A 21,986-nucleotide genomic window follows, 5' to 3' on the forward strand; every position below is an offset into this window, starting at 1 on the left:
AAAATGATCCAGTGGTTTCTTTGATGAGAAACCTATCATGAGCCACTAACCATTGTACCGTTTGTTAATGCATAACTGTATAATAGAGGGGACCAAATGTTCAATTATTGCTCTACAGTGTAATAGTTGCATGCAAAAAAAAAATTATGGTAGATAGATCATGGTAAATAGGCATAACTGCACATCATATAGGGGTGAGACAAGGGTGACAAATGAGAGCAGAGAGACCACCAGAGGCCAGATAATTTGGAACGTCCAACACTGAAGACCAGGAGTAGGAGGAGGCTGCCACATGGAAGACTGACACTTTAAGATTAGACACAAATGGGGTAAAGTAGATGAGAAGAGTCTCAGAAGAGAGGTCAAGTACTACAGTGATGGAGGAGTAGAGACAAAAGAAGTTATGGCCTTGAAAAAAGTACTTGCAGGAAAATGGCTGAGTTGAAATAGACTGCAGTCAATCATAGAGGAAGAAATGATGTTAAGGGAGTAGAGAACATGAACACAAGCTGATTTAATAGTGAAGAGAAACAGTCTGGAAAGAGAAGGAATAGTGAGAGTGGGATATCGGGTGAGTGAACACTAGATTTACAAGTGTTGGAAGACTGGAATTTCAAGTTCGTTTGTATGTAACCAAAAAGTTTGAGTAATTAGATCCATTTTCCATTTCTATTTTCTGATTCATTTTCATTTCTTATTTTCAGATTCAATGAACACTGCTACATTTTGTACTTACCACAATATAGTAGTGTAGAAGTTAAGAACTTGGGGGTGCCCCATAGAATTCCTGAAAAGTTTGTTGCAGTAGTTAAATGAGGTGTAATACACATAAAGGGCCTATTATGTGGTGATGATGATGATTATGATAACTAACATTTTTTGAGTGTGCATAGTTACCAGGGTATTTTGTATACTTTATATGCCTTCTTTCATCCAATCTTCTCCTCACTGTAGATGAGGAACCTAGAATTCAGAAAGAGTGAGGGATTTGCTCAAGATCACACAGCTAATAAGTGGCAGAGCCAAGACTTTAATTCTTTCCCCTATAACATACATTATCTTATCAGGACTTTAAAATTATACTTTCTAAAGGGGAGTTAATTTGCTGGTGAAACAAATATTTTCTATATTAAGTAGCTTAATATTCTGTTTCTAAAACATACATTTTTGTGAAAAAATACCAGGCTGTTGATACATATAGCTTTTAATGCCCCAATTCTTTTGCGTTCTAAATTATGGCTAATTTTAAAGCACATATTTGATTTAGAATAATGAAATCTTTATATATATGTGTAAGTCAATGCTCTTTAGAAATGTTAATTTATTCAGTGAAATATTTATCATTTCTTTAAATGTCCTTGCAAATTTTAGTGTTCTTTAAGATAGATCCTATTTAATAACATACTAATGCTTCCCTTTTTCATTTTAAAGGAAAACATCGTAAAACAGGAAGAGATGTAGCTATTAAAATCATTGACAAATTACGATTTCCAACAAAACAAGAAAGCCAGCTTCGTAACGAGGTTGCAATTCTACAGGTACTTCTTTGGTTCTCATTCAGGGGAAGGGCATAAAAATCCCTCATCTTTTACTTCTGCAAAGCAAAGAAATTTTCTCTCAAAACCTGTGGTATAAATATTTTGGAACACTTTAAAATAATTGAAATGGCAGATCAAGTATCAGAACTTGCCTCAATAGTGTCTTTCCTGAGTCTAGGCAGCAGTTGTTCTTTTTTATGTATTTAATTCTAGGTTTCAGTATATAATTAATATTCATTAAATGGGTAATGTTTCAGCATTTACTTGTAGTGGACATGCTGATACCATTTTATTTTATATTACAAATGACCTTGCTGCCATAAACACGTCTTCTTTGTGCTGTGATAATTATATGAATTGGGTGTGTAACTGTCAGCATATCAGTTACGGGAGTGAGATGTGTCTGAGAAGCAGATCATCTTGATGTTATTAATGTCCTCTTTGTCTCTCACTGTAAGCCTTTCATTTGACATCGAGCATGTCACTTAACTTCTCTCATTAATAACAGTCCCTTTTTTCAAACCAGAATTTGATAATAAAACATATCATGCGATAAAGATTTTTGTCACCATTAAAATTTTTTTGCAGACCAAAGAGAAATAGAGCAGTTGTTTGCTAAATGTAGTCATCATGGCTATCTAGGCTACTCAGTTGAGATCATTGATAAGTTCCTATTTTTATCTAACTGACATAATTTTTTACTTCTCATGCAAGCATGTCACGATTTTTAATTCCCAGTTTTAATGGACAGTTTTTTTCACAAAACAGAACGTTTCATTTCTTCATTTATAGTTTCATTTAACTGTCATTTATTGAGTTTCATATAATAAAAAGCTGAAAAAGATATGATTTCTGCCCTAAAGGAGCTCATGTACACAGAGACAGCCACAAATATTGCCTGCTATACAGAGAAAAATAACATAGACTTTTCTGGGTCTTGGAATTTGTAAGGATGATGTTTTTGTGTCTCTAGACAACTAATGTAGCACAGAGAACTCACAATGCTGTCTGCTTACATGGGGAAGAAAAGAACCATGGATGTGAACATACTAATTAATGGATTCATGGCTTAGTGTCTGTTAATCGGTTACAAGCAACTGGCAACATTGAGGTGCAGATGACATCTGAAACTCTAGTAAATGACATCTTTCCTAACCTGGCCCTTGCACTTCCAGTGTCCACCTCACTGTAGTCTCCTGAAGGAAGATACTATTGCAGGGAAGGAATCCAGAGTCAGCATGTGTACAGGAGATATTTATTCTTCATTATACAATAGGAGAAGAGAGCTTCATGGTTAACATGGTTACATCTTTCTGTATTTTACTGCAATTGCAGAAAACTGACTAGATGTTGGGGTTCTAATTTTCTGTGTCTTGGCCTTTTAATTGGCTTTCCCCAAGTCTGTCAACACAGTATCAGCAACTGACTCCAGAGATAGAAAAATAAAATATGGCCGGGCGCGGTGGCTCACACCAGTAATCCTAACGCTTTGGGAGGCCGAGGCGGGCAGATCACCGGAGGTCAGGAGTTTGAGACCAGCCTGGCCAACATGGTGAAACCCCATCTCTACTAAAAATACAAAATTAGCCGGGTGTGGTGGCAGATGCCTATAGTCCTAGCTACTTGGGAGGCTGAGGTAGGAGAGTCACTTGAACCTGGGAGGTGGAGGTTGCAGTAAGCCAAGATTGTGCCATTGCACTCCAGCCTGGGCAACAGAGCAAGACTCCTGGAAAAAAAAAAAATAGAAGGAAGGAAGGAGAAAAATACACCTGAAATATAAACTACCTCCCAATTCCTCTTCTAAAACAGAAGTCCCCAGTCCCCGGACCGTGGACCTGTAACTATAGGTGACCTGTTAGGAACTGGGCCACACAGCAGGAGGTGTGTGGTGGGCAAGAAAGCATTACCGTCTGAGTTCCGCCTCCTGTCAGATCAACAGCAGCATTAGATTGTCATAGGAGTGCAAACCCCATTGTGAACTGTGCAAGAAAGGGATCAACTGGTTGTGCACTCATTATGAGAATTAAATGCCCACCCTCCCCCACTCCTGCCACCACGCTCCCCTGGAAAAATTGTCTTCCAGTAAGCCCATCCCTGTTGCCAAAAAGGTTGGGGACCACGGCTCTAAAATATTAAATGCAGACAACTCAGATGCAATAAATATACATTTGGAAAATCTTCATCATAATAAGATTTTCTAAAGAGTTTAGTTAGGTTGAAAGTCCAGTTCTGCTCCTAGAGCACATGAAAAGGTCAAACATCTCTGATAGCCTGAAATCTCAAAAATTTCCGTTACTTATACTTAACCTCACTGCCCCTAACCATTCTTTGCCTTATTTATCAAACTAGTATTTATCGAGTACATATGACGAGCCAAGCACTGTTCTAGGTCCAGTAGATACAGCACGGACAAAGGCACACAGGTCTTTGCTGTCATGGGTCTTTAAATTGTATCACTCAGCTATGCTCAGTTATGCTGAGTTGGATATTTGCAACATATTTATGTATTGAATTTTCAATCTCATAACCTGTACAGTGGGTCAGTCTAGGCTTGGTTTAATTATATACAGATACTAGATTCAGTAGTTCATACTTTATTGTAAAACTGCCAATTATTTTAAAATATGTTCATCAAGAATAGGAAACTAATCATGTCTCCCAAATGAAAATAAACCAAGAAAGGAAAGGAAAGGAAAGGAAAGGAAAGGAAAGGAAAGGAAAGGAAAGGAAAGGAAAGGAAAGGAAAGGAAAGGAAAGGAAAGGAAAGGAAAGGAAGGGAAGGGAAGGGAGGGGAGGGGAGGGGAGGGGAGGGGAGGGGAGGGGAGGGGAGGGGAGGGGAGGGGAGGGGAGGGGAGGGGAGGGGAGGGGAGGGGAGGGGAGGGGAGGGGAGGGGAGGGGAGGGGAGGGGAGGGGAGGGGAGGAAGGAAGGGAAAGAAAGAAGAGAAAGAGAGACAGAGAGAGACAGAGAGACAGAGAGAGACAGAGAGAGAAAGAAACCCTTTTGAACTCCTTTTTACCATTGTCAGATACATTAGTCTCTCAGGAAAGATAGTAATTTAGTATCCTAAGACAATGAAGTTCAAGCTCACCTATTTTGAGTCCTTGCTCACATATCACTCTCTACAGATACATGAGCACTATTCTAACACCCTATTTAAAATTACAGTCCAAACCCCCTTCTCCATACTTCTCTTACCCTGATCTGTTTTGTTTTCTGTAGCAGTTATCACTTTCTAACCTGCTATAGAATTATATTTATTATATTTGTTGCAAGTTCCTCTCACCACTCTCAACCTTGACCCTACCACTAGAATACACACTTCAGGGGGACAATTACCATTGATTTGTTTAATAATGTATCCCCACTGCCAGAAATTGTTCCTGGCATACATTAGCTGCTAAATAAATTTTTGTTGAATTAATTAATTAAAGTTGTACAGAAACACCATCTTATCATATAAAGTGACATTCATAGTACCCAACTAGGTAGCAAAAGGCTGGTTAGTTAGTTAGAAAGGATTATGTGTGTTTCCTCTGCAGAAACCCTCACTGTGTCATTTTATATTATTATTAAAACTAGAGCTCACCATCTTGAACCTGAAGAGACAAAATATTAATGAGGATGGGAGTGGGGGTTGGCTTCCAACTCACTCTCATATGTTAAAAAAAAAAAAAAAAAAGTACCATGATTGAAGTCAATTGAATGCAGAGGAAGATTTTCTTTTACTAATCTTGAGAAATAAAATTATAATCCTCTGCATATAAATAGGTAATATCCAAAAGCATTTGGTATCTTCTACTTTGTGGTCCTCTAGCTTATGGAAGCTGGTGCCCTAGTAGGGCCTAAGAAGTTTTGCCCTCCCGCTTCCTCCTCCTCATTCTCCAGAGGCAACCATGTGGGTTGAAATGCCAGTGGGGCAAAATCCTCCTCATTCAGCTCTGCTAGGTCCTCAGATCAAATTTTGATTTGTTTCTATTCTTGTGAAAAAAGCACCTGAGCTTGTAGAAGACTTCGAAGTTGTGTAAATAGGGAATGTGAGAAAAAGTAGAGCTCTCCATTTTTTTTTCCATTTCGTTTTCTCTGTATAACTTAGATGAAGGCCTTCCAAGATCTGATTTAATCATTAGAAAACTAAACTCATTAGATATTTTTGAATCATTGAAATTAAGGCAAGTCTAAGTGTTATGGCATATCATTTATATCTCATACCATTTGGAATAGCTCTATTTTCATTATCTGTAAATACTTCGTTATTATTGTGTTTCAATGGGTATTAATTAATGGGCACCTGGCTCATGCCTGTAATCCCAGCACGCTGTGTGGCCAAGACAGCCAAATCACCTGAGGTCAGGAGTTTGAGACCAGCCTGACCAACATGGTGAAACCCCATCTCTACTAAAAATACAAAAATTGGCCGGGTGTGGTGGTGCACACCTGTAGTCCCAGCTACTCAGGAAGCTGAGATAGGAGAATAACTTGAACCCTCCAGGAGGCAGAGGTTGCAGTGAGGCGAGATTGTACCACTACACCCCAGCCTGGATGACAGAGTGAGACTCATCTCAAAACAAAAAAATTACTGTAGACATTAAGCTTATTTCATAACATTTCCATCATCCCGTGTATATTGTTTTTGAATTTTCTGTTATTCATTTCAAGATAAAAATAAAAGGATGTTTTATGATTTTTAAGGATACCACAGAAAACTGACCTTCATAAGGATATGCAAATATATCTTAGAGCACTTAAAAGCTTTTTTTGTTTTTTGGAAGGAAAGGGTCTTACTCTGTCATCTCACTGGAATGCAGTGGCATGATCACAGCTCACTACAGCCTTGACATAGTCTCAAGCAATCTTCCCACCTCGGCCTCTTGATAAACTGGAACTACAGGTGTGCCCCACTAGGCTTGGCTAATTTTTTTATTTTTGGTAGAGACGGAGCCTCACAATGTTACCCAGGCTGGCTTTGAACTCCTGAACTTAAGCCATCCTCCCACCTCAGCCTCCCCAAATGCTAGGATTACAGGCATGAGACACTGCATCAGGTCAGTTAGAAGGTTAAAATCTGAAGCAAATAACAATAGTATGATATATTTTATGTATTTTATAATTTAAATCAACAGACTTATTCAGTCAAAACTGATTTTTATTTTCTAATTTTAGAATATCACAGTGCATATGAAGGTTAAGAAAAATACATGTACATATAATTCTAATGGATTCACTAATATTTTTCTCCTTTTCTTGTATTGTAACTTTCATTTATTGATACAAGGAACAATACTAGAGCTCCTATTGATAATACATGAAAGCATTTTGGAATTTTAAAAGTACTGAATATAGAATACAGAATGTAGAAAAACTGAATTTTATGGTTCATAAATTATTCTCCTATATTTATCTCATAAAATTACCTCTGCTTTCCTGGTTTATATTCTCTTCTGATCCAAGTCTGTCTTCATTTAAAAACAGAACAGTGGCTCACACCTATAATCCCTCTCAAAGTGGGAGGATCAGTTGAGGCCAGAAGTTAGAGACCAGCCTAGAGGTAACTCACAACTCACAATAGGAAAGACACAGAATCAACCTAAATGGCAGAAAATGGTAGACTGGATAAAGAACATGTGGTACACATATACCATGGAGTACTATACAGCCATAAAAAAGGAGATCATGTCTTTGTAGCAACATGGATAGAGCTGGAGGCTATTATCCTAGGCAAACTAACACAGCAACAGAAAACAAAACACTGCATGTTCTCACTTATAAGTGGGAACTAAACACTGAGTACATGTGGACACAAAGAAGAGAACAGTAGATACTAGGTCCTACTTGAGGGAGGAGTATGGGAAGAGGGTGAGGTTTGAAAAACTACCTATTGAATACTAATGCTTATTACCTGGATAATAAAACCATCTGTATACCAAACCCCTACAACACTCAATTCACATATATAACAAACACTATGAACCTAAAATAAAATATATTTAAAAGGTGTGAAATATTCACATTAGCATTTTTAGTACTCAAATTCAAGGGAAGAAAACAGATCCCCCTCTAGAACCTCCAGAAAATAAGACAGCCCTGCCAACCCTTTGATTTTAGTCCAGTAAGACCCATGTTTGTTTTCTAACCCCCAGACTGTAAGATAATAAATCTGTATTGTTCAATAAAAAATTAAGTCAGTGTGGTAGTATGCACCTGTAGTCCTAAGTACTTGGGTGGCTGAGGCAGGAGGGTTACTTGAGCCTGGGAATTCAAGGCTACCATGAGCTATGATCACACCACCGCACTCCAGCCTGTGCAACAAAGTGAGACCTTGTCTCTTGGAAAAAAGCCATAAACGATAACAACAAAATGTGGTCTTGATTTGTCTAGGCTGCCTCTCATAGCTATGGTCAAATATCTGCCACACTTCAAATTTGTACTCTGCTCTTCTTTCATTTCTTGTTTATAAATTCCCCTCTTGTCATTGGTTTCTACACCTTTCTTAAAGAAAATACACAGCAATGCATGACTTTTTTTTTTTTTTTTTTTTTTTTTTTGGCTATACCCTTGATTTCTAAGGCTCACTCCTTCCTTTTTAAATCTCTCTTCTCACTTCATCCCTGTACTTACCAGAACCAATTTTTCCTTCCTTGCTAACTTCTCTATCTTCCTAAACTTCTCCCTACATTTATCTAAAGGATTTACGCACATTCGAAGCTCATTCCCAGAGCGAGGTCATCCATTTTGAGAGAGTCACCTGTCATCTCTTAGGCCATTCCTTAATACAGCTCTGGAGTCCAGTCTTCTACAGGCACTTCAGTCTCACTTTCCATCCTTAGGACATCTCCACTTTGCTGTGCTGCCCCCACCTGAAACCAATCAGCCTAAAGCCAAACATGTAACCCTAATGTTTTTCCCCACAAGATATTCTCTCCCTTTGTGTATTTTTCTATCATTCTTCCAATTCCTTAAGAAGGCAAGAACTCTTCCTTCAATTAATGAAAATATTAAGTCATTCGACAGTACCTGTGAAGCCTTTCATTCCTTTATACAAAGCGATTTGCTGGGCCTTCGGGCCATATAAACATTAATAAAACCCTTTAAAATGTTGATACTCTGTTTGAGCAGTCAGATACAAGTAGTTAGAAGTCAGAATCGCTGTGGAAGCACAGTGGAAGAAGTCATGGATTACCACAGGTTCAGGGAGAGCTTCGAAGAGAAGCCTGGCATTGGCAAAACCTAGAAAGATTCATACGGTTTTCATAGGCAGAGAAACAGTGGAAAGGGTCATTAGACCGAGCAACCACCTCAGCAACATAAACAGTTTTTAAAAGCTGAGCGGAAAACTTTGGATTATTTTATAAGAGTGATCTTCAAACATTTTTCTTCATGTGCTCTCGAAAAGAATTCTGAAAACTTTGTACCTCCTTGTGTATTTTTAAGTTGGTATCTAGAACTATTTTGTCAAAAATTGTTTTAATTTCCTAGTGGATGGAAAATATTGGTATTTCACAATAAAGCTGTCATGTCACTCCTTTAAATGTACCCATTATAATATAAATATTATAGACATTTGATACCCTTTATCAACTATTTTTTAAAATACGTGAATAGGCTTTTCTTTAACAACAGTACATTTTGCAACACTCCTTGTTTTCCTTGAGCCTATTCCACTTTCCCCACAGAATTATATTTCAATTTAATGAGTTTTTATACTTTAAAGTCTTTTCTTGCCCTACTTTTCATAATTCTTTGCAATAAAAATATGTGTATATCGGCTGGGTACGGTGGCTCTGGCCTGTAATCCAAGCACTTTGGGAGGCTGAGGCGGGCAGATTGCTTGAGCTCAGGAGTTCAAGACCAGCCTGGGCAACATGGCAAACCCTGTTTCTACTAAAAAGACGAGAAAAAAAAAAGTAGTTGGGCATGGTGCCACATGCCTGTAGTACCAGCTACTCAGGAGGCTGAGGCAGGAGAACCTTGGAGGCGGAGATTGCAGTGAGTCAAGATCATGCCACTGCACTCCAGCCTGGGCGACAAAGAGAGACTGTGTCTTAGAAACGAAAGTACATGTGTGTATTTTTAAATTTCATGACGGCAACATTTTAAATGTTTAAAATATTCTCCATGATTAATTTATTATCATAACTCTTGTCACTTATTACTTATATAACTATATAGATATTATTCAGCAAGATAAATATTCTGTAAATCTTTATGCTTGTATAACATAAAAATTAAAATATCACTGGAAATGCATTATTTAATGAAATTGATTTAAATTTAGTTCATAAATTGGTGAGTGAATATTACTTGTTACTCAAATGAGACAGGGTTCAGAAATAATTTTATTCCTTTTTTTAAAATATAGGAGCTGAGTTGTAAAAAAAAGAAAAACCTCAGTGATTTATATTTATCTTCAGAAGTTCATTTTAATACTCCCTCTGTTTATAAATCCATTAAATCTTTCTTTACTACTGTTGAAAGCCTGAATTAGAAACTGAGTTGCAAAAGAATTGATTTCCAATTCATTAGGGTCGTTCACTTCATACCAACACAGTATTTCAAATTTTCCCATTATTGTTCTCCCCACGAAAGAAAGTATTTTTCTCCCCATGGCAAAGCACCCTAGTAATATTTGGAATGTATGACATCCATGCCTTTCTTTTAGAAAACTGGAGAAAAATCATCATGAAAGCAAACTTGGAGATGGAAAATTTTCAAATCACAGGATATTCTTAGACAGATCTGTATTAGAAGAGTATGTGTGAACTGTTAGGATTCATTCATGCATGTGTTCATTCAAGGTATAATTATTGAATGGCCAGCGTGTTCCACATAGTAGGGATACAAATGTAAAAAAAAATAGATTTTCTTAAAACCATCTCTGTGCTCACATATCTCGTAAAAACTCCTTTTTCTCTCCAAGAGTATGCCTTCCTTAGTTTGGAGACTGCTTTAGTGGGACAAAGCCTGCAATAAGACCAGGAAATGGGCTTAGTGTGAGTTCGTGGAGAACCTTTGATATGTTACCAAGTCAGTTGGATTTTATTATGCCTGGGCAATGATGAATTATTGAAAAGTTTTCAAAAAAATTGTTATGATCAGATCAATGTTTTGGGTTTATGTATTACAGAGAAGAAAGTTTAAAGGCAAGAAAAAATTTTAAGGAAGATGGAGCTGAACATGCCTTAGCATAATGCTGGCCCCTGGTAGGCACTCGGGAAATATTTGTTGAATGAAATATGTAGCCACAACTGAGGGAACCAGGGGATACAGATTTGCAGGGCATGGCAATAAGAGAATAAAACATTTCTTACCATCATTCTTTTTTTGTCTGAAAAACATAGTAACTTGTCTTCATGGAACAAGATTAAATATATATCTTCTGGATGATCAGGAGTAAGTAGAGAGGAGATAATTATGACAGAAAACCAGAGAATAATCTTGCTAAGTCTGCACGGGAAAATGAAAATTTTTGGAAACTAGAGACTTCTTTTTAAATCTCAAAGAAATCAATTATTTCTCTAGAGGAAAATGTACAAAATGTGGGTGCTTTCTCTTTCAGTGTGTATTGAGATGTTGGTTTATATTTCTGTTGTTTCATCTAATATGTACCATATTTCTTCAAATATTTCTTTACTTGCATTTTATTACATGAAGGATTTTTATGAAACTGTTTCTATAGGCAAGACATGTTTTGGAGATCTAAGGAAATCTTACTGTCTTTTGCATGTTCCAAAAATAAAGTGTATAGGTTATATATATATATATATATGTCTAAAATAGAGAAAAACAACTATTATAAGAAAAAGAAAATTAATTTAGAAAATTTTCCAGATAGAAATTCTGTTAGAAGTTAAGTCATAGTGAAAAGTTAAGTGTCAAAAGGCTAGGTTTCAAGTAAAAATTTTCCGTTTTTTAGTAAATCTCTTTCAACCTTGGTTTCCTTAACTGTGCATTAGAAATCATGCTGACTTGGTCTATTTCCTTCATAGGAGTTTTTGGGGACTAAATTAAATCCTATATAAAACATTTTAAAAATCATTATTTCCCAGTATACTTTTCAAAGAACACTAGTCTTTTGAGCTCCTTCACAGAAGGGGTGAAAACACATTTTTTCATCAAGAAAATTTGGAAAATGTTGTGTATGTTGTGTAAGACTCGTGTCTTAGAAGTAAATATAGCCTTTTACTTATTAACAATTCTGAGAAATCCCATAATTGGAAACTTGTTTAACTTTAAGAATATGTTAGTTAAACTCATTTTGCCACAGAAGCTTATACAGTTGTAAGGTATTACCGTTTGACTTTTTGCACATACTATTCTGTCATCTAACCTTGTCCAGTAGACCCTACATGCTCACTTTAGTTACCATTATCTGGTATATAATACATCTAAAGGATTATGTGTCTGCACACATTATTTAACACATCATGGAATGTTATGCTTTTTGGTGTGCTGACATCTAAATGTAGAAGCTATACTACAGTAATAGGATTTGTCAAAAATTACACTTAAAATCTAATGCCAAGCCTAGATTGGATTTTTGTGTTACTGTTTCCAGCCAGGTAGATTAACAGGAAATAAAAAGTTTTCCATAGGTGTCTTCATTTCCAGACATTTCATGCCAAGTAGAAGAAAAATCCAAATATTTGCTCCATTTTTCAATTTTTGTAAACAATTAAACAGCTTCATGTAGATTCCAGTGGTTTTTATTTTTTGGTAATAATTCACACTTTTAATATTCTCTGTCTCCTAAACACAAACCCAATAATGGTATGAAGGGAAGGGGGTCATACTTGAAGAATGGAATGTTTATTAACACCAAATTTTTAGAAATGAATTGGTTAGTCATTAATTTTCTGTTTTTGTGGCTTTTTTTTTTTTTTTTTTTTTTTTTTTTTTTTTCTGATTTTCCAACATTACACTCTTTTGACCTTGGTTGGGAGTTAGAAGGTGGGAACTGGGATGCATGCATACAAGATCCTTGCTGTGTGAATCTTTCTTGAGTTCTCATTCCCCCTACCCCGAAAATTACAGTATCGAATTCAAGCATATACAGGCATTAATACCAATGATTCCTCAGTGTATGAGCCCAGATGACGGGCTTAGAGCATCTAGATTTCACTGGGATTTTATTGTTTCTTTTATTTAAAGAGGTATTTTTAAAAGACTTTTTTTTTAGAGAAATTTTAATGTCACAGCAAAATTAAGAGGAGGATACAGTGATTTCCCATATACACCTTGCCCCCACACATGTATACCTTCCCCCCTTCTCCTCCTATGAATCTCCCCCACCACAGTGGTACCTTTGTTACAGTGGATGAACCCACCTTAACACATCATAATTACCTCAAGTCCATAGTTTACATCATGGTTTACTCTTGATGTTGAACATTCCATGGGTTTGGACAAACGTATAATTACATATATCCATCATATAGTATCATACACAGTATTTTCCTTGCCTTAAAAATCGTCTGTGCTTCACATATTCAACCATCCTTTAGCCCAACCCCTGTCAGCCACTGATCTTTCTATTGTCAGCATAGTTTTCTCTTTTTGTCTTTCCAGAATGTCACATAGCTGGAATCACATAGTATGTGGCCTTTTCGGGTTGCTTTCTTTCACTTAGTAATATACATTTATGTTTCCCCCGTATTTTTTCATGGTTCGAGAGTTCAGTTCCTTTTAGCACTCAATAATATTCCCTGGATGTACCACAGTTTGTTCATTCACCTACTGAAAGACATCTTGGTTGCTTCCAAGTTTTGGCAATTATGAATAAAGCTGTTACAAATATCTCTGCAGGTTTCTGTGTGAACGTAAGTTTTAAACTTCTTTGGGTAAATACCCAGAAGTATGATAGTATATTAAGTATATGTTTGGTTTTGTAGGAAACTACTAAATTGTCTCCCAAAGTTGCTGTACCATTTTATATTCCCACCAGCAATGAATTAAAGTTCTTGTTACTCCACATCCTTGCCAGCATTGGGCCTTGTTGGAGTTTCAGATTTTGGCAATTCTAATAGGTGTGTAATAGTATCTTACTGGTATTTTATTTTGCATTTCCCTAATGACATCTAATATTGAGCAACTTTTCATGTACTTATTTTCCATATAGCTTCTTTGGTGAGGGGGTCTGTTAAGGTTTTTGGCCCATTTTTTAATCTGGCTGCTTGTTTTCTTGTTGTGTTTTAGTAGTTCTTTGTATATTTTAGATAATAGTTCTATATCACAAAGACATTTGTGTCTTTTTCAAATATTTGCTCCCAGTCTGTGGCTTTTTTCTCATTTTCTTGATTGGTTTTGTTTTTAAAATTTTCCATTCATCTTTTCTGAAGGATGCCTGGTGATGGGTAGAAAATGTCAAATATTTTTATACTATTTCTATGTGGAAAAGTCAAAAAAGGCTAGAAAAAATGAAAGATGATGAAAGAGTATTTATAAGTGTTGCTTTCTGCATACTCCTCTCACCCCTCTACATTTAGCTACTTCTCCTTTTATAGGGAAAAGAGAGGACTCATTATATTTATCATGTGTCTGCAGCAATCCTGGATCTAAATCTAGATTGAATCATTTCTAGAATGTATGAAATGAAGAATGACTGTGAGGTGTGTGGATAGGTTTTTGAATATACATGGATGTTGGCCGGGCATGGTGGCTTATGCCTATAATTTCAGCACTTTGGGAGGCTGAGGCAGATGGATCACTTGAAGCCAGGAGTTCGAGACCAGCCTGGGTAACATAGTGAAACCCCGTCTCTACTAAAAATACAAAAAAAAAAAAAAAAAACCTGGGTGTGGCGGTGCTCGCTTGTAGTCCCAACTACTTGGGAGGCTGAAGTGGGAGAATTCCTTGAGTCTAGGAGGCGGAGGTTGCAGTGAGTGGAGATCACAACACTAAACTCCAACCTGGCTGACAGAGCAAGACTCTGTCTCAAAAAATTTAAAAAAAAAATGTGTATATATATATATATATATATACATATATATATATATATGCACACACACACACAAATAGATTAGTCCTCAAGTGATTTATTTTGCTATGCAAACATTGAATTGGTCCTCACCTCTCCCCAGCACTTGGGGCCAATTTTACTTAATAGAATGCACAATACTACAACTAATTTAGGATGAAAACATTGTAATCATACTTTGTGCATTATAAGCTAGCCACCTCAAAGTTGACTCCCTTTCTAGATATGAGGGCACAATATATCTGTTGTCATTAACAGTTAATGGAGATGCTTCAACTTACTATATTTTTCTACAAAATTTTGAACTATATTAAACCAGGATAAATCTCTGCTAATTAGTGGCACAACAAAAGTAGAATTATACTCTAGTTCCAATGGATGGTTTGAGCAAACCGTTCTTAATAGGAATGATGTGAGAATTTCTGAATTCTCAGAGTCCAGTGAGTTAAATTTGATCATGACCTCATTGATATAACAGTCAACCAGTGACACCTGTTCACAAGAGGGTATATTGTTCTATTTGGTCTTGTTGAAGTCATGTCATGTGCATTTATTCCTCTGATAGTATGTATTAACATAATTTGTTCTAAGTTAATATCAATGTGAATTTCTAAAATACTGTAGATGAAATTTCTCAAAACATGCTACCCCCGAAAAGATGATTAATGAAGAATAATCCTGTTTTAATTGTAAACTTTTTGCCAGCCAAAGATGAAATGGGGACATGTTCATAGGCAATAACCAAATGACCTCTGTTCTCACTTTAGACCAGGAGAACTTCCATGTGATACAACACACAGCCTTTCCCTTAATTGACCTCAGAATAGAAGCACCCCTGCCATCACTGAGCTCTGAAAACACAGCAAGGTACCCCATGATGGGAAATAATTATGTTATTATAGTAAAACATCTTCATAAGTAAGTTATATAGTATCCTGAAAATACCTTAGGGTTAGCAACAAGAAAAAAGGGAGAAAAGTAACCGTCCTTGAGAAAAATGTATAATTTGGGCTTCATTTTTTTAATTATCTGAGCAAAAGCAGCCTACTTTTCCCATTCCCTTTCATTCATCTTTCCCTTACATAACTGCATAAGAATAAAATAAAAGATTTTTATGTTAGTATAAAATATTAATGAACTATAATGGTAATATGTAAGTTGGGCAAGATTTTAATACCTGAAAGTTTATTTTTCTTTCACTAAATGAGGATTAAGTATGAGTATTCTTTTTGTTTTGTTTTACTGGTATCCTTTTGTTCTTTAATTTGTATTATTTCAAATGATTACAATTTCCAATAAAATATGAAGCCTTATACGTCTTCACAAATAAAGATGTTGTCTTCCGTCTGAAGATACATCAAAAGAAAAAAAGCAAGGTGTGAAAAAGTAGATGCATCCAGATTGGCCAAATGGATGCATCCAGATTGGCAGATACATGGATGTCTTTATAGTGTTCACTTTACTTTTGAGTATATTTGAACATGTTCATCTATAAATAATACAACTAATAAATAAATCTTATTACAGTTGTTTGTGAACTCTTTCCCTCAGTTCCAAAGGACAAAGACTCCTGCCCTAGAATTGAGGAATGTGTTAGGCAGACCAAATCATGGAGACTTTGTATGGTGTGGTAGGCAGAATGCTCCCCCACCCACCCCCGCACCGCCAAAGATGTCTGCACCCGAATCTCTGGCACCAATAAATATGTTACCTTAGGTGGCAAAAGGAACTTTATAGGTATAATTAAAGTTGCAGACCTTATAATGGGAAGAGTCATTTGGATTATTCAGGTGTGATCAATCTAATCACATCAGCCCCTAAAAGCAGAGCACCTTCTCCCACTGGAGGCAGAAGAGATGTGGTAGTCACAAAGATTCAAAGTGTGTGAAGGACTCCACACACAGTAGCTGGTTAGATGTGGGGAGCAACATCATGAGGAATTCAGGCAGCTTCAAGGAGCTGAGACAGACACTTGGCTCACAGCCAGCAAGGAAACAGGGACCTCACCCCTGCAGCCCAAATAACTAGATTCTGTCAACAACCTGAGTGAGCTTGGAAGCGGTTCTCCCTCAGAGCCTCCAGATAAGAGAGCAGCTTGCCAACAACTTGATTTCTGTCTATGAAACCCAGACCAGACAAAACAGCTGAGCTCACCAGACTTCTGACCTACAGAACTGTGAGATAATAAATTTGTTGTTTAAAAAAACACACACACAGTAAGGGGAAAGACGGGGATTGACTAACTAGAAGGTGTGAGTCTGTGGCGGTTCATACTTAATCTGATACAGCCTCCGTTGGGTGAAAGGCTAGAGGAAGTTTTCTTCTCTGTGGCTTACTGTAAACTTTCAGTTATCAAACTAAAGAGGGACATTGGGCCCAAATCATTTTTAAATGCCATAATATTTACCCAGTAATAATAACTAAACCTTACTATGTGCCAGGCACAATTCCGAGTATTTTGTTACATTAACTAATAAGACCTGACTGTGTTATGAGTTGACACATTATCATCATCCTATTTTACATAAGAATTGGAAGCACCTCAGAGAGTTTAGCTAACTCACCTGAAGGCAGAAGCTGGGAAGAGGCAGAGCTGGAATTCAAACTCAGGCCATCTGTCTTCAGACAACTTGCTCCTGAAATTAAGCTCCAGGTTTCCAGGCTTTTACTTGTAGTCATACCTGTTCTGGGTTAAATAAAAAAATAAGAGGAGTTGAAAGACCTTTTCTAAGTAAGAAGTAAAAGAGGTACAGTGACCATTATCATCTGAATAGCCCATTTTCAGTTCTTTATTCTCATTCTCAGGACAATGATGGAATCATAGTAAGGTTTTCACAATGTAAAGGAGGGTTGGCATGGAGGGAAGGGAATATCCTGACTGTGCTACTACTTTGCTTATCTCTTGCTGATAACTGTTTCCTGGTGGCTTTTGAGAATGATCTGAATCTAAAGTATCTCCTTATTAAGAGCTAGATATTAAACAAATACCAGTCTCCTAGATAGTAGGAAAATCATGTTTCTTCCTATCAAAGATGTTGAAATCTTAAAAAACACTGATCAAAACTGGTAGATTTTGAGGGGGTTGTACCTAGAAAGTGAAAGAGACTGTCTTTATCATATCCTTGGTCCTAGGGAAATCGTTGCAACTCATCAGTGGTGGCATCTCTCAGAGTCACATCCATATTATTAGTATTTATCAAAAAAGTCATTACTGGCCAGGTGCAGGGTGGCTCATGGCTGTAATCCCAGCACTTTGGGAGGCCGAGGCCAGCAGATCACTTGAGGTCAGGAGTTCATGACCAGCCTAACTAACATGGTGAAACCCCATCTCCACCAAAAATACAAAAATTAACCACACATGGTGGCAGGCACCTGTAATCCCAGCTACTCAGGAGACTGAAGCAGGATAATCACTTGAACCCAGGAGGGGGAGGCTGTGGTGAAGTGAGACTGCGCCACTGCACTCCAGCCTGAGCAAGAGAGTGAGAATCTGTCTCCAAAAAAAAAGTCATTACTTATGAACATATTTATCATCAGAATCCTGAAATTTCCTACTAACAGATTTAAGAGAACTCAACTAAAAAGCCATGTACTATGTTTTTTTCTGAAGAGAGGCTGTCACCATATATCATATTTGATGCAAAATGTACTAAGTATGTCAAACATGTACTAGCATATCTAAAAGCCATGGAAATCTTAAAGAATATTATTCACTTAATGGAAAGTAAGGAGAAATAGAGACTCTTCATCTTTCAATCAAATTTAACAAACATGTGTTGAATATTTAGTATGTACCAGTCCACTAGACTTATATTGACTGGGAATACAAAATGATAAATTATAGCCCTTATGGAGCTTGTAGTCTTGTAAGTAAGACAAATAGGTCCACCAATAATCAAATATGATAGGATAAGTGTTACGAAAGGGGATTATAGCAAAGAGTGAGAGTAGAGAGTCATCCAAGACAGACTAGGAGAGTCAATGAAAGCTACCTGACAGCTGAATATTCACACCAGACAAATGTTCGTGTTCAGGCTGAAGGGTAGTATGTATGAAAACATAGAAAGGAGAGAGTGTGGCTTGGTATAAAAATGGTTTTAGGGTGGCAACAAAAAGGGTGGATATTTGGGTGAAGAAGAGAAGAAGGTGGAGAAATACTTCAGCAGAAAGAGAAAAAGGAGCTGATATTGAAGTGTTTCATATACCTCACTAAGAATAGGCACCTTATCCAGAAGTTGGTAGTGATTCACATGTGGGCTAGAAGCAAGATGGTAACATCAGAATCACCTTTGGGAAGATCACAGTGGCAGCCTTTTGAAGAATGGGTTGGAGAACAAGACCTAAGGCAAGATCAGTTGGGATGCTGTAGCGGATCCCTATAAAAGAGATGGCTCAAACCAGGCAGCAGTGGTGAGGATGAAGGTAAGGGGTCAGTGTGAGAGATGAAGGAGGTGGGTTCTATTAGTTTTAGAGAGCAGTGGGTTGTTGGAAATGAAAGAGAAGTTAGCATTTAGGATGAGCTCAAGGTTGCTGACCTAGGCGATTCACCATTCACCAAGTGAAGAAATACTAGAAGAGTAAGTTTGGGTGGAGAGACACTGATTTCATTGTTGGACCTCTTTCATTTAAATGAACATACCCAAAAGACAATTGAATATAAAACTGTGGAATTTAGGAGATCTTACTATATCAATGTGGGTATCATCTTTAACAAGTACTTTTATAATTGTCTGTTCTCTGCAAGATGACTTTTAGTCTCTATCAGGTAAGTATAGTCTGTTTCCCTTTAATAAGGTATTAAAGTATTGTGATTTCTAAGACCATGACATGAAGCATAAAATATAAGAGACTGTAATTAGAAAATGGATAAGAAGGTATGCTCTTCTCTTGACCCTGGCAAACTGGCAGGAATGAGAGTCCACAAGGCCACTGCTTCAGTACTCTTCCTCATGCCCCCACCCATTCCATTGTGTAATGGAATATTCTTCCTTCTGATTTGCATGCCATTTAGAATTTAGATCCTAGGGTCATCACTTCTTTATTTAGTTTTTCTATCTCGTTATGAACTAAGTCAGTTTGTTCTTTGACAGAAAATTAGTCAGAAGTCCCCATATTAAGACTGCACTGCTCCTAAAGACCTGTTGAAAAGATAGGTTGAATCTAATTCTCCTCTATCCTACCTCTCATATGTTTGAGTAGAATAATCCTAAAGATAGAAGGTGGAAGCTACATATATAGAATAAATTATAAACTCTAGATTTACAATAAAGCAACAATGTTAGACTTAAAAAATATTAGTACTTAGATATCAATATTAAAGAATATCCTTTAACACAAATCAAAAAATATAAATGAGAATTACATATAAACAAAAAAATTAGAATTAGTCAATTATTTATTTTCTTGAGATATGACTTTTATAAAAGTCTTTGCTTCTAGTGACTAATTTCCATTGATTATATACACATTTTCTAGGCAACTTGGGTCAGGAGAGTTTTTGTCTTTATCTACAAATGATATTTCCTCCCAGGCTTCGAAACAACTTATATTCACCCCGTGGATATGTCATCAATCTGTTATGTGTGAATGGACACTATTTTTTCCTGTACTTGGCCAAATGTTTCATTTCCTGAAAATTAAATTACTTAAATGCAACAAACAGATGGCCAGAGAGTCCTGTAGTAGCTTGCTCTGCCATGAAATTTATCTGCATTTCTGTGGAAAGCCTGAGAAGATGGGCAAAAATCTCTTTGCACACTACTCTGCCATAGTTGATGTTGCAGTCTTCTTGCCATTTTAAAATTATTAATAATTCTGTTACTTTGGACATTAGGAGGAAATGATTTAAAGGCTATTTCATATTTTATATGAAAAATTAAAACTGTTCATGAAAAGTCACAGGGACCACCTTGGTTGAACTTATCTTAAAGTTGTATGTGAGGTATTAAAAAAATAATTACACATGAAAATAAAGAAATAAAACCTAGAACTTTTTTCTTATTTCCAGTCTTCAAATGTATTCTTAGGCTAATGACATATTCTTAACAGTGCAGTATAAGAAGTTTAACTAAATAAGACATGATCTGTGTATTCTGTTTTATTTTCTTTTGTTACTATCAAATATAAAAGCAAGTTTGGTCATTTGTTTCAATGCAAGAAAAAATAGAGTTCATAAGCAAGTGTCTATGATGACCTTGTCTCAACCATATACAATAAATGTTAAAATAAACTTGTTGTATATCAACTCTTCAGATAAAGCAAAATCGCTTCGCTACTGGGAAGATTTTTCAGCTGTCATTCAATATGTACTTTGGGAAAACTGTAAAGTATAAATATGCTCATAAAAGAGCAAGGACCAAGTGAAATGAATTTAAAGTTTTCTAAGACTTCTTTTTATCAGTTGTGTATACTTGGCCTTGAGTCTGATGATTTCACTGAATATGTATTTTTAAAAATCTATATATCTAACCACATTCAAAGCCCATTATTGGGAAATAACAAAATGTTCCCTTATCCTTTACATCAAGATGCTATTAGAGAACATTTGTAGAGCCCTTCAGAGCTGACAGTGAACACAGCACAAAATAGTTGACAATGAATGAACATTGTCATTAATCTGTCCCTTACTTTTGACTTAGAACATTCTGTAAATACCCCAATTCTGGAAATAAATAGGTATTAAAGTTCTACCCTCTGTACAGGGCACCTCTGGTCATGTTGTAGAGTAGGAAAAAGGAATAAATTGAGTGAAGGACTTTAGTACCTCTAAGAACTCATGTATTGGCCAGGTGCAGTGGCTCATGCCTGTAATCCCAGCACTTTGGGAGGCCAAGGTGGGCGGATCACCTCAAGTCAGGAGTCAGACACTATCCTGACCAACATAGAGAAACCCCATCTCTACGAAAAATACAAAATTAGCCAGACGTGGTGGCGCATGCCTGTAATCCCGGCTACCCGGGAGGCTGAGGCAGGAGAGTCGCTTGAACCTGGCAGGCAGAAGTTGTGGTGAGCCAAGATTTGCCATTGCACTCCAACCTGGGCAGTAAGAGTGAAACTCCATTTAAAAAAAAGAAAAAAGAGGAATACAGGTAGAGGAACATAAGGAATCACATCATTCGGATAATTTAATTAGGAGGGCTCCCCAGTCATTACGACTCTCCCCTCTTCTCCAGCTTTCAGAACCTAAGATCAGCAAAAGCAGCAGGCTATGCAGCTCCAACACTACTCCTGTGCTCCCTGCCCTCCCTGGGCCCCCGAGGTCACTCTCCCTTAACCTTTATCTCATCTTCTTCTTACTAGTTTTTCCTCTGCCCACACACAGAGGACACCTACCCTTTCTGTCTACTTCTGTTGCTCTGCTCCTTTCCTATTCATTGCTTCTGCTTCCCACCCATATGGCAAAGCTTAGCCATTTAAGGAAGCCAGACTCCCCAGAACACCGCCTAAGTGTTTACAGTTATATCAAATAGAAAAATAA

At 36.9% G+C, this 21,986-nt stretch overlaps 1 protein-coding gene across 3 annotated transcripts in view; it reads left to right on the forward strand.

The window, feature by feature from the left end:
* Positions 1 to 21,986, forward strand: part of PRKD1 (protein kinase D1) — a 355,712-nt gene that overhangs the window by 308,263 nt on the left and 25,463 nt on the right. For all 3 annotated transcript variants that reach the window (XM_030931729.1, XM_030931727.1, XM_030931728.1), the window contains exon 13: positions 1,432 to 1,538. In XM_030931729.1, coding sequence (XP_030787589.1) covers positions 1,432 to 1,538 — 107 coding nt within the window. The remainder of the gene's footprint in view (positions 1 to 1,431; positions 1,539 to 21,986) is intronic.

Source organism: Rhinopithecus roxellana, chromosome 5 (genome assembly GCF_007565055.1).
Source record: "Rhinopithecus roxellana isolate Shanxi Qingling chromosome 5, ASM756505v1, whole genome shotgun sequence".
Lineage (NCBI taxonomy): Eukaryota > Metazoa > Chordata > Mammalia > Primates > Cercopithecidae > Rhinopithecus > Rhinopithecus roxellana.